Raw genomic sequence first — 14,257 nt, forward strand, 5'->3', positions numbered from 1 at the left:
CATTTTGAGGCGAGCGAGGCACCCAACTGTGCATAAGCAGGACGTTAATATGCAATAGTGGATATTAATATACAGTCCTGGTTTTCACAGCATGTTTGAGGACTACTGCATTTTGGCCACAGCCTCAAAACTGCCTGGCAAAATTTTTTCTTGTCTTTAAAGAAAGCTCTGCATTACCAGTGCAGGATCCTCTGTGGCATTGGATGCTTTTACACTGCCTTGCAGTACAATGACGAGGTACATTTTTAGTATCAGAAACCCTGCTAGATGTGGTTTTGTGCTCTGCCTATTCAGCCAGACAGGACCACCTACAGCACCAGACAAAGAGCTCAGAGCACCGGTGTTAAACTGAACACCAGGCCACAGACGGGCTGCAAGAAAACCACGAGCACATAAACTGTGCCGCAGTCAAAAGCCCATCCATCACTGATAAAAGCTTGGACTTCCTATCTTACTAATAACGTACCAATATGTCTTGATGTCTGTGCAGCACTGAAACACTCTGTACTCTGCGTGACACAAAGGATGGGGTTGCTATGGTGACTGGTAATGGAAGCGGAGAATTAAAGTCATAATCCGATCCCAGTGGGATATAAAGCTGGTCTGGCCGACTAAAAGATGCCAAGAGGAGGGGCACCAGAGACCCACTTGCTCAGCATCCTGCCACCCGTCAGAGACGTCAGCATGAGGCTAATTCTCTGCCAACCCAACCAGTGAATTAAATGTTTGCTCTGTGCCTCCATCCTCGTGACTGAAGCACAAGCATCAAAAAGGGTTTATGATGTAATTATTCTTTACCCAAAGGGATAATTTTACCTCTTCAAAGTGTAACCACCACTTAGCCAGGCCTTTAGACTCTGCTAAATTGCACAAAGCTGCCAACTCAGTCTGGGTTAAAAATCCAAATTGCGTTTAGAAGATATGAAATATTAATTAGCCCAAAGCCGAGTTGGAAAAGGGAGTTAGCCCCAGTTCAAGTGCAAAGACTTTTTTAGCATCTGTGCTGTATCAATAAATAAAAAAAAAAATAGCAAATTCTATTCAAAATTTGCACATTTTAAATCACACAATTTTGTTTTAATGGAAGCTGACGAATGTGTAGGTTCTGTGCTACTCCTGTGCTTTTTTTTTTCTAATCACTTGAACACAAACAAAGGTTGCCTTCACAGTGCACAGCACTTATCCTTAAACAGGTAAAAGCTTGTCCCTCTGTAGGGAGACAGAGTGGGAGGAAACCAAATCCCCAACTCCTCAAATAAGCTGCAAAGCTAAAATGACAAACCAAAACATTTCTGCACAGAAATAGGATATTACTGAAAAATAGGGCTTGCCATTAATGCCCTCCTTCCCAGACACCCTAATTGACAGCTCAAGACTATAAAAATTAAAGGTCGATATTTCATGTCCTCATATACAAACATGCTACCGAGCTTTCCCTGGCCAGAGAATCGAGACTTGGACTCAAAGTGAGACTTAACTGCTCCGAGGCTAGACTTACTAAAGACTTGAGATCTGAAAGCAGAAACGTTCAATTCACTACGAAGCAAGATTTGGCGTTACTTCAGGTTCAACCCAGGGTTTTCGGTATCATGACGGTGGAACAATTGTTACCGGGTTACATCGCCGTGGTAACTTATGCTGAACACCTAACCTCATCGGGAGCAGGTTATGTTGGAGATTAGAGATCAACCGGTGTAAAGGCACCGCCAACTGACCAATCAATACTCGGTTGATAACGGCGTCACCGTTCTTAGAAGATCAGGTGGAGCTCGCTGCGAGGAGAGAGGTGCGCTCAGAAAAGCTAAAACATTTAGAGACCTAAAACCCCGTTAAGATTCCCTGATGGAGGGGGGCGGCCTCTAGCTCACCCAGTAGAGCGTTCGCCCCATGTAGGCTGAGGCCTTTGCAGTGGCTCGGGTTTGAATCCGACCTGCGGCCCTTTGCTGCGTGTCATCCCCTCTCTTTCTCTCCCCCCCTTTCCTGTCTATTCACTGTCCCTATCGAATAAAAAAGGGAAAAGCCCCAAAAAATTATCTTTAAAAAAAAAAAAAAATCTTGACTTGTAATTGGCTTATTAAAGACTTATGACTCATGTCTTCAGCTGTCCTATAAATAAAGGCCTAAAATGCCCCCCAAAAAAATTTCTTTTTTCAAAAAAAAAAAAAAAAAAAATAATTATGACTTGACTTGCTGTGAAGGACCTGAGACATGGAACTTACTCTGACAGACTTGACTTAGACTTGCCACAAAATACAGGTCCGCACTCAAAACAAACTGGCGAGCTATAGCAAGAATAGTAATAGGATATCAAACTCAAATATGTTGTCTTAGAACAGAGGATCATAAACCTCAATTTGGGTCTTATTTTTTTATGGTTTTATCTCCATGGACGTGTGTGTTAATAGGTGCGTTACAGAGAAACAGTAAATACAGAGAACAAATTCATCACATATTTTGTACACGAGGCCAGAGCTTGCAAAAACAAGACACACACCCAGGCCTCTGCCAGGGCACATTGCAGTGTTGTATAATCTGCACACCAAGTTCACGGAGGCCGACACTGCCCTGCTGCTGACATAAGCTTATTGGTTCATCTTCCTCTAATAAAGCTTTGCATACACATGGATGTCCCACTGATCCTGGAGCTTGTGAGCCTTTTGGAAAATGTGCTTTCAAAAACAAAAACGAGGCTGCGCAAAGTCCCTGTGGCACGCCGATAACGGCTTTACTGCTTCCTGCAGGTCAAGGGTCAGGGAGCAGAACACCCCCATCACTACCAGGGGCGGGCAGAGGAGGGGAAGGTTAGGCGACAGGAGGTGTCAGTAAGGGATCATCTGTAGCTGTCAACATGCAGAGGAAAAACTGGCAGGCGGGCTGGAGTCAGTGTTTGGGAGAATTTCTTCCCCTCAGTGGCCCATTTTGTATGCACACAATGTATGCACAATTATTAACAAAGGGCTTTCTTTTGTTGGTCATATCTAATTCTGGATTTTGATAAGCCAACTTGCATGCCAAAAACCAAAGGTTAACTGTGCCGACTCTTAAAATACTCATACTAGAATAAATAAGACCAGTACTAAAGAGAACATCAGGCATTTTAAAATGTTAGTGCAACCTAAATATAGTGTTTGAATAAACCTATTAAGTATTTTTTGGGGCCACAACCACAATGAAAAAAGTTTATTTCCTTGAAAACAAAACTTATTTCTTTTGCATTGTATTGGTTTTACTTATATTCCTACTGTCTGTCCAGCTACAAATGAGCCAGGATTGACATGGATTTGTTCCTTGCAAGTTTACAGACTTTTGTGGCAAAGACAGTCAACGGTTTCTCTGCAGTTCACTTGGAAGAGCAAAGTAAAAATCTTCAGTCCCTTCATTGCTGTAATAATTTAAATTCACCTGTTCACACCTGCCACAACAAATCTGACTGAAGCGTAAAATGTCCCAGAGTTTGATCCAAACAATACCTGGTGTGAACATGGCACAGAAAAGATAGCAGATCAGACTTAACTAAATGATCACATTACTTAAAAGTAATGGTACAGCAATATTTTTAAAGCCTCCATCTTTTTCTAGCCTGCACTTTATTTGTAGACACATTGGTGTGCCATGAATGATGCATCCTTTTCAGGAGTGGAAACACTCATCCAAACACACACACGCACATGTTGAACCTAATATGAGAGGTGTTTAATTAAATTTGGATCATCGAGCACAACAAATAAACTCTTACTGTATACAGCATAGTTACTTTCCACGACTGATAAAATGCAATGCTATTTACGTGCAGCAAGCCTAAACGTTAATTCTCAACATGTTTATATCTGTCAGCAGCTCGGACACACTGCTGTGTGCGCTGACGTACCGTCACCCGTTGGGACAAAGATGTTAGTCCGTAGCGTCTCTGGTTCTGGCTCTGACCACGGGAACAGTGACGGGACAGCTCGCTTCAACGCAGCGTCATAACTCCTGAAAATAATGTCCATCTCGCAAATGTTTCTGTCTCTGCAGTCATCTCAACCATTGAATACAGCAACAGGAAATAATACTCACGGCTTCTTTTTTTTCTGTTAAGAAATGTTAAGTAATGCGTTGCAGCAAAAAAGAATACATTACTGTAATTGCGTTACTTTTGTAACGCGTTACTCCCAACACTGCTAGCTAGTCAGTTGCAGAGTATGAGGGCGTGCCACGCTAGCAGCTAGGCAAGCACTATAAACGTGTTACAAAGTGATGATATACATATTCGGTATTAGACATACAATTTCACTACAAACGTATTGTATATGCCTCTCAGTCAACCTTGAATTTGTAATATGACAGATAAGCTTATTCCAGACCACTTGGCCACACAAAAGTAAATACGTACAGCATATCATCCAATTTACTAAGAAAAAAAAAAAAAGTGAAGAAATAACAGTATGATGTATGCGGCTGCATGTTATGGACTCAAACATTCCACTTCACCGCCTGCTTTGCCGAGTCTGGACTGCAATGTCATTCAACCATGTGGTGTTGACACAGGAGTTCCATCTCTGTGTCAACCACAGGCCAGCGACACAAAAGCTAGCCCTGAGAGTGAGTGTGTGAGTGTGTGAGTGTGAGTGTGAGTGTGAGACACATCAGCCTGCCGCCATCTGCAGCTTTCAAGGCAGCCAGATAGCAGATAATAGGTTAGGTAAACACATCAGCCGAGGTCGAGTCGAAGTCAGTTCAGCTATACAGTTAACCATTTGTCAGCTGTACGATTTCATTTTCTTGCCATTATTTGCCAGCGGGTGGATAATCAACACCGAAACGTTTAATAAAGACACCACCCACGCTGAGTGTACACACCTGCGGCAAAATTCTAATTACTAACACCTCATGAAAATGCAGATTCAGACAGCTGCTACATGATGCCAGCAGGCGGTGAAGCAGGTCATTTACGTACACTGCCTTCCGCGCCGTTTAATCCACGGCTGCATTTTAGGTGCAAGACCGTCTGACACAGGAACGGGTCTGACAACCTCACTGTACAAAAGGTGTGAGAAGAAGCTGTTGTATCGTTCAAGTGGCTGCCCGTGTGCCTGTGCCGATTGTGTCGTATGGATCGTATTTTTCGTATCGTTTTTTAGCGAGCAGATATTAAGGGGACTTAACTCATTTTCTCTTCTGGTGGAGCTGCATGTCCGCCTGCTGGGCCCCGTTAATCAGCTCGAGAGACGTGTGAATTACAAACCAGTTTATCGTCTCTTTTACATGAATCTGACGCCCCACGTATCTGTTCTCCATATGCCTGCTCATCAAAACGTTGCTCTGCACTCCATAAGTGTAGTTAACGTTATGGTTATGATTTGGATTGGGATATTAAAGATAAGATCATAATGTTAAACCAAACATGATGCTGGGATATGGTCACCCCAAGCAAGCACAGACAGACATTTAAAAGGCTGCCGTTGCTTGAATAGAGGAGACATTGCTATTAAATAGATTCTTTAATGTTTAAAATAAAATGTTCACACTCTTTTATAAAAGGTTTATTCATGTAACTTTCACTGTATTGCTTGCAATGACAAGGCCGTCACCCCCTGGCGATCAGATCGCCCATCGGCAATCTCAAGTTACCTCTATTGGACGATACGAAAAAATAAACAATCTCCTAACCCTAGCTCCCTTAAAAAGGTTGAAACTTTAGTCACCACTCCCACCAGTGTGTAATTCTTTTTACATTACAACATAATCAAAGTATCCTATAAAACCTGAGCCAGTGGTATCCTAGATGAGCACCGAAACAATGAGTGAATCTGTAACAATTTGGTAAATGATGAATCATTGAAGTCATTTATCAAGCAAAAATGCCAAATAATTGCTGTTTAACAACTTTTCTGCTCGTCTTTTTTGGTTTTCGACTGTTGGTCGGATTAAACAAGCAATTTAAAAGACGGACTGGTATTTTTTGCAATGCATTTAACATTTTATAGGTGTAATGATTCTTTATGATGAAAATAATTGTTGGTTCCTGTCCCATCTGAGATGTTACCGTTGAGTACAAAGTTTTAATTATACCACCTTAAATCAACCCATTAGGCTGGTTTTTAATAAACTGGCTTAAAGACGCATCATCTAAATTAGGCCAGTGATGTCGGCAATACCACAGATAAAACGTCTAATATCACATTTAATGGACACAGCCTGACCAGCTCCCTGCCCGTTAACTGCAGGACAGCCTCCTGACATAAATAACAAGGTGGCAGCTCACTATGCAAACAGAGCTATTTGTGACTGTCTGAGGCCTATTTGTGACATTCTGCTAGCAGTTTGATGATGGACGTTAAGTTACATCCACATCCTATTTGTGGCACCAGATCCCCATATAGACCCTCTTCCATTTAAGCTGAGCCCCTTAACTGGAACGGATCTGTACAGTCAGTGAGGAGAAAGGCTGAGTGAGCACACAAACTGAGTTGTGTTGGAGTGAAAAAAAGGAGCAGCGGAGAAAGACAAAAGGCAGCAACATATTTGCATGGGTGTGGTGTACATGTAAGCTCCTCTATAATTACCTCTAAATCATTTTACATGACCAGCTTGTTTCCTAAGTGCTACATAATTGGGGGCGGAGAGGAGGAAATCCATTCCTTGTCATAAACGTGTCCACATGTGGCTCCACAGTTGAAGGCCCTCTGCATCGGTGCAGATGCGTCTGGCAGAAATGTGCTGACTCCTTAGAGGTTGTGATATAGATAACTGAGGTCTTCCAGCAATGCTGCGGCCAGTCGGGAGTCTATTTTGGGGCAAGTTGAGTTTAAGTGTAGGCTATGCTTAGCATCGTCTCGGAATGGAAGAACCTTCCATTTAGCAAGAGGGTCATGGCGGCGGAACAAAAATGTATCAGGGTTTTCACTCAAATGACATGTTACAGGGCAGCCTGTCACCATGACGGAAGTTAGCTACTAAAAATTCATTTCAATATCGGATCATTGGAGTCCTGCTGCACGGACACTATAATATGGCACTTAAATGCACTTAATGTTTAGTTTTTTGAGAGCTGATATTGTAAGCAATGTAGACAATAAAAATGTTGCTTTTCCAAAAATTAAACCAAACTATTGTAAAATTGTAAAAGTATTTCTGATCTGATTACTTGATTAATCGATGGAATAATCGGTAGAATACTCAATAACTAAAATAACCGATAGCTGCAGCCCTACTGGAAACACACACTCCTCCTTCAACTAGTGCTGCAGGCAAAGTAGGTGTTATTCATAGCTTCCGTCAGGGTAACTTGGCTAACACTTTAACACTTTGGCTAACACTTAAACGGCAAGCGACATGTGTAGAGAAGTAATACAGTACAGCGCAACGCAAGCTGCCCTTCAGGCCATTTCTTCACTAAAACCATGTGGATCACAGCACGAGGATGCAGAGTTGGATGCAAACAACAAAAGTCACAGCCAACACTCATCACTCCGGACAAAGCAACAAAGAATAACCCAGACGCCCCGGCGGTGGTGTGGAAGATTTCAAAAGCAGAAAATTCACTACTATTTACAATATAGTAAGGCTGTACCTGAAGCTGAATGTCCCAAGTGGAATCATATTTTGCAGTTTGGATTAATGTTCTAAATATTTAGGCTTAGCAGGGTTATCAGTCAACACTTTTTTTTTTTTTTTTTATAACTTTAAATAATTTAATCAGTCTATAAAATGTCAGAACAATTTCACAATAAAAAGCAGAGATTTAATTTAATATCGCACAAGACAAAGAAAAAGCAGCAAATCCTCACATCTCAGAAGCTGAAACTAGGTAATGTTCTGGATGTTTGATTGACTTCATCTATTAATTATCAAAATCACTGCTGATGGATTCTGATTCTAGCTCTACTGCAGTTAAAAGGGCTTACCTAAAAGAATGGGACACTGGTGCAGTTCCACCAGACCCTAATATTATTCTACTTCCACATTCACACAAACATTGGGTGTTAAATGCATATTTACCTGCAGATTTAGGATAAACTGTACTGCAGAAAACATGTTTTTGAAAATGGCATCGCCGTCATATTGAGCAATTCTAGGAAGACCCCCCCTCGCCCCCCGAGTTATATACTGTAGGAATTCATGTTTGTTCAGTTCAGACTGAATTTTTGTGACTATATGAAACTGTTAACTGTGTGTATTGTGTTTCATATGGTCTGTCAGAGTTCACATTCCCCCCTTTTACTGTCAGCAGGTATTTAACACAAAGTATTCAGCTTAAAGAAGCGGTCAGTGTGAACATGTACAACTGTATCGACACAAATGGGTATGAATATTACACCGGACTAATAATTACAACAATGGGCGCGCGCACACACACACACACACACACACACACACACACACACACACACACACACACACACACACACACACACACACACACACACACACACACACACACACACACACACACACACACACACACACACACACACACACACACACACACACACACACACACACACACACACACACACACACACACACACACACACACACACACACACACACACACACACCTCAGTGAATGTGAACAAAGCATGAGGTCTGGAGAGGCTTTAGACCCGTCGGGGCTTTTGTGTTTGCATGGTGATGCCATGGGTAACAAACACGCATCTCACCGTCCCGTATCCAAACTCCCACTGGTCCTCTGCCAGTCCTCTACTGGTCCTGCCCATGTTGCTGGTATTTTGTCTGCTCAAATAACTATCCTACTCTTACATTTTGTCAGGATTTATTTAATAAAAAAATAAAAAAAAAGCTAAAAACGTGATTATTTTTCCAACAAAAACCTGGCAAATTGTCAAATATTTTTTTTGTAAATATAATTTTAATTTCAAATGAGCACATTTGTGGGGTTTTTTTTGTGTCATTCTGCAACCCACTTATCTTCTTAGCTGAGAGGCCCCGCGCCTCCGTTTGCATTGTAAACCCTGACAGCTATTGTCAGCTGTTGTCTCTTGTCATCTGAGTTAAGGCCTGGTCATTAAGTAGTAGCAGATATCTGCTCTAATTGTGCAGCTCATTTTAACAAGCTTTTTCCACCACAGTTAATCTCTACAGTTGGCTTGTGAGCTACAACCTGAGGCTTAGACTTAGCCACTTATACCAGTTGCTGCATACCTCCATGTCATTACATTAAAGTATGCCTGCAACCAAAGCCTTAAGAGGTTTAGGGGCCTATTTCATTTCTTTATCGTCATTGTTATGCCCTCCAGCTGAGCATCAAAATCAAGTTCTTACAGGGGGAAAGAAAAAGAAAGACTACATTTTTCATGATGCGATACGTCATTTGATTTTCAAGGCTACTTCATGTTATTGAGTTGTTAATGAGCTTGGCAACAGCAGCCAAATTGCAGCACACAAAGTTATTACAGCAGATATAAACAGAGACCAAGTCACTCCCTCTCGCTTTGATCTGCACTGCTCATGTGACACCGCCTTGAAAATAAATGATAGCTGCTATATACAGCATTTGTTGTTTGCAGTAATCGCCCCAAGCAGGCAGGTTTAACAAGTCCTCAGTTGCACCAGAGCCCTTCCCCTCAATGTACACCTACCACTTAAGACAAACTATTGTGGCGTCTTGCACTGTGCAAATAAGTCCACTACAGTACAACCCAAATACACTGAGGTGTACTGCGTTTCTCAATGCAGATTCAGCGCTCGGCCTTTCTGTGCAAGGGTAAACTCATACTATGAATGCAAATGTAAGTTGAAAGCAAATGCTTTGAACTCGGTTTTCACTATGTGGAACTTTGAAAGAACAGGACGGCCTCTGTTGAGAAAAGCTTGGGTCTTAAACCGATTAAACAACCTCAAGAGGACCCCTCATTCTGTAAGCAGCCCTGTTTAAGGTACTATGCAATCTGGGATCAAGCATTATGGCTTAAACTGCACATTGCAATCGCTGGTCTCTAAGATAAGCTCAACATGGCTTCCATTACGTTTTAGCCATTTTGTTGAAACGCACTTACCCCTGCATAGTTCGCATAACCAAATATGTTGGAGCTCGTTGGGTTTATTTTGTTTTTAAGCAGCTGAGCGAATAAACTGTCACACCCAATTTGAACTGGTAGTGCACATGCCAGGTGAGACTTGTCAACAGTCGTGACAAACAATTTTTTCAGTTAGTAGCAGTTAAAACATGCCACTGCAAACCTATCACTAGAGCTAGGTGTCTTAGATGGGGAAAAAGCTGTGTAAACCCCATTATACTGATCACAACCCTGGTTTAAACAGGCATTATTATATCCTGAAAGCTTCAAAGGTGTAGATTAGTCAAGGTCTAAAGCCTAAAATATATTATTGAGAAAGATCAACTGTGTTTTTGGTAAGTCTTATAAAAAGAACTAGTTTTACATACGACAGAGTGAAATGTAGGCCTACTGTACCGTGCTAAACTCAGAGCTGTAATTTTAGTTCCTGGAACCACAACACAAAACATCCACCTCTTACTGGATGCAGTAACTTTTACTGCAATTTGCACGCTCTTAGAAAGAGTCTTTTAGAAAGTGCAAGTCATTCTGAACAGATACTTATGTCCAGTTTGGACAAGCACGTATGTGTGGGAGTCTTTAGTTAGTGGCCAGAATTAGTTTAGCAGTTTCTGTATCAGATTTAGGGTAAGAAACTGGCTTTATGTGTCAGTTATTTTGCTTCGCACACTACAGGAGTTGTGGAATTTGAGACACTGTTTGAGATAGGTTAATAATTCAATATTTATTTTGTATTCTACAGATCCAGTCCTGTGCCACAATACTAAAAATTGCAGCCTCAAGTTGTTTTAACTCATTTCCCACAGAAATGAGTTAAAACACCACAGTAGTCTCAACATAAACTGACCTTTCACAGTCTGGCAGTATAAGTATTAATTGCCGGGCAACTGTATTGTATAGCATTACATCAGTACAGGACTCGTTATTTTTATGGTCACTTAGTGCTACCACTAGAGGGTTTCTTTCCACTAACTGTGCAGCTTCAGAGGGACAAACAAAAAAGGCACAAGCAGATCACCTGCTAGAAACACCTGAATGTATTACGTGGCACACTCAGATACTCTGCCACACTGGCCCCGCTGGTAATAGATATCATTGATTTGTGATTTGCAGATCGCTCCAGGAACTGTTCAGTAATTAAACGTAATTCACGTTGGCTGAATCCCTTTCCCTCATCGATGCAGGTTCTACTCTGCGTCAGTTAGGCAGCCTGGTGATTTCATGCAACCCCCTGGATGACTTTTGCCCTGTTCCTCAAAACAAATTGACATCTATTGACGTAGTTTGTGTCGAAATTGGTGTCTCTCAGTCTCTCTTTTACGATGGATTCCTCCCTGTATGAATGTTAAAGGTTGGCACAAAATGGCATCTCTAGAAAGAAACCCTTGTTCTTTTTATTTATTTAAAGAAAAAAAAAAAGGTCCAAACATCAAAACATGGCTTTTGATAAAGATATGTTTTACCCAATTAAACATTTTCTGCTAAAACCCGCTGGAAAACATCTTAGCATGACAATGTTTTAGAAGCAAAATTTCTGAGAATAAAACAACCCACACAAAAGCAGCATCAACAGCATGTAAATGTGGATGATGATGATGCACTTTTGTGAACAACACGCGCGTGAGGTTGGAGTATTAGACACAAATGAGCAAATCCAAGCATGGACAAGATGGAAAACGAACAGATACAGAAGAAAGGAGACAAGATGAATGCAACAATACAGTCATTATCTATCATTTCATAATGATCGAAATGTCCCCGAGTGGCCTTGAGTGCTAGCTACAGAGAGACAGACTGGTTTCCCATTATGCCACTGTCACTGTGCCACCTCACCAGCTGGGTGGGAGCGGCCTACTTCAGCACAATAGTACATTAAGCGTATGTACTTGGGAGGAAAGGAAGTCTCTTTTCTGATACATCAAAACATGTCTAAGATTCTAACAGGCTTGAATCACTAGAGCCATGACTGGGCTGTCTACAAACAAAGAGCAGACTTGACAGCGTTACCCGAGCTGCACTGAACGGCCCACTGTCCTTTCCTTAAACCTGGCTGTCAGTGAAGCTCTTCTTTCATCGACTAACTGTCTCTCTGCAGGAGGCTTTGAGGAGAGGCCAGGCTTCAGGAGACACACTGGCTGATTGTCTCTCTCCCACCCATCTTGCTCGGATAGCTCAGCCCTTACAATAGATGATATCATCCCTCTTCGTGCATGCCAGAGTGTGCTGGAGACATGTGTGTGTGTGCACCTGTGCAATACACAGAAAACATACTGTGCATCACACGTTGGGAAACTGCAAATCCCAGCGGAGGTAGACCACAAAACAGACCGAAAATCTGTCCTGAAAAGCCGGTGGCAGCATGAAGAGGTGCCCTGCTGGAACTGGGTCACCGTGCTAAAATGAAATGAGGCTGATCATTTATAGAGTGTGAGTGCGAGAGTGCGAGAGTGTGTGTGTGTGTGTGTGTGTGTGTGTGTGTGTGTGTGTGTGTGTGTGGCTGCTGCTGTTGACCTGCAGGTGTTTGCTAGGCCCGCGGCACTGACTGACAGGTGGCACCGGGCAATTAAGGCACAGCTACGCATTTAGCGTTGATGGACAATTAAAAGAAATGTTTGTGACTTACCTGAGTGCCACACGGACTGAGCTATCGTCCTGCCCCGAAGTCATGATTCCTTATACAATACTCGATAGAAAAAGAACAAAAAAAAAACGGATTTCACTGTCTTGGCTCCTTGCCCTGGCAAAAGAGTGAGAAAAAAAAAGAAAACTGTGCACTCCCGGGCAGGCGAGCGGACCGACCAACGGAGCTGTTCACTTCGACTTTAGCGCCGCCATTGCAAAACAAACAAATAATATCTTAACGGTGTTTTTAACCATGACATCAGCGCGGGGAGGTGAGGCGGTGTGTCCGCATGTCGCGTCTACGTGCACCGCATCTCTGCGCAGTTCGGCCCGGATGCTTCAGCTCCGGCTCGAGCCCACATGCAGACTGCCGCTGCCGCTGCTGCTGCTAGGTAAGCCACTGCCGCGCGCATATACGTGAACACACACACACACACACACACACACACACACACACACACACACATACAAAAATGCACATACGCGCAGCCGTGCCTCTCTGCTGCTGCCCGTTTACGCACTTGGGAGGGAGCCGCAATGCGTCAGCAAGCCACGCCCTCTCCGGGGAAAACGGCTGCGATATGAGGTCATAACAAGGGTGTTTATTCACATTTTTGTATAAAATCGGAAATACTTTAATTTTTGTAAAGATGTATGCGTAATCCCGTGATTGATTTAGGTTGCTCTATACAGTTAAATGCACAATCAACCTAGAAAACAATTATACATTTGATTACACTATATCAGGTAAATTCCTCATATATCAATCAAAATTTTGATTTAAGTGTCTAAAACACAAAGTATACTGCCAAATGTAACAGTCTCTGCAGCACTTTGGGGTTTTTATTTTAATTAATTTGTTTAAAGATTTCTTATTTTGTATTATTTATTCTTGCTTTTTTCAAACTTTAATATAATTTTTGTCATTTCCTTTGTGATAATGATATGAAATTCCCCTTTTGTTCCAGCTGTGATGTCAGGTTGTTTTTCTTATTGTAATTGATCAAAAGTACATTATCTTATCGTAATCTCTACAAAATCTTACATGCATTGTCATCAATCAATACAATCATATTGTATTTAAAGTGTAAAATCACCATCAAACATGGTCTTAGTGCACTTTACAATTAAAGGAAGACATAAATAACAGACAACAAAACAATTGAACGGCATAACAGCAGTAATAGTAAAATATACAAATTAGTCATCAACTAATCAAACATGTTTAAATGTGGGGGGTAGTTTTTTTAAATCAATCTGATATAGTTAGTTTGAAGACAAACAAACACATCCAGCCATTTGTGTAATACTTTAATGATGAGGTTGTATCTCTAAAACACCAACATGGATCTAAACTGGTTTCATTTAGGCCTACCGAAATTTGTCATTATAAAAAGCAAAACTTACAAACTACATAGACAATTTACAAGATACATAATGCATAAACATATGAAAATTAGAATAAAAGTATTGTATATGAAGTCCATATGAAACATTAAAAAGTATTAATCTATGCATGTGAAAGACATACCTGCAGCTTAGTGCAATCTATAAAGTAATGGTCTGTATAAATGATGCTGGTTCACTACTTACTCACTTATGGGAACTTTTAGTGC

The 14,257-nt window shown here is 41.5% G+C and overlaps 1 protein-coding gene across 7 annotated transcripts in view; it reads right to left on the reverse strand.

Annotated features, from left to right (window-relative positions):
* kif21a (kinesin family member 21A) overlaps positions 1–13,079 on the reverse strand; it is a 54,565-nt gene extending 41,486 nt beyond the window's left edge. For all 7 annotated transcript variants that reach the window (XR_003693127.1, XM_028584318.1, XM_028584322.1 and 4 more), the window contains exon 1: positions 12,643–13,079. Coding sequence is in view for 6 of the 7 variants with exons in the window: in XM_028584318.1 (XP_028440119.1) it covers positions 12,643–12,686 (44 nt within the window). In the remaining variant the exon portion in view is untranslated. The remainder of the gene's footprint in view (positions 1–12,642) is intronic.
* Positions 13,080–14,257: the final 1,178 nt, after the last annotated feature.

The sequence above is a fragment of the Perca flavescens genome, chromosome 8, assembly GCF_004354835.1.
Source record: "Perca flavescens isolate YP-PL-M2 chromosome 8, PFLA_1.0, whole genome shotgun sequence".
NCBI lineage: Eukaryota > Metazoa > Chordata > Actinopteri > Perciformes > Percidae > Perca > Perca flavescens.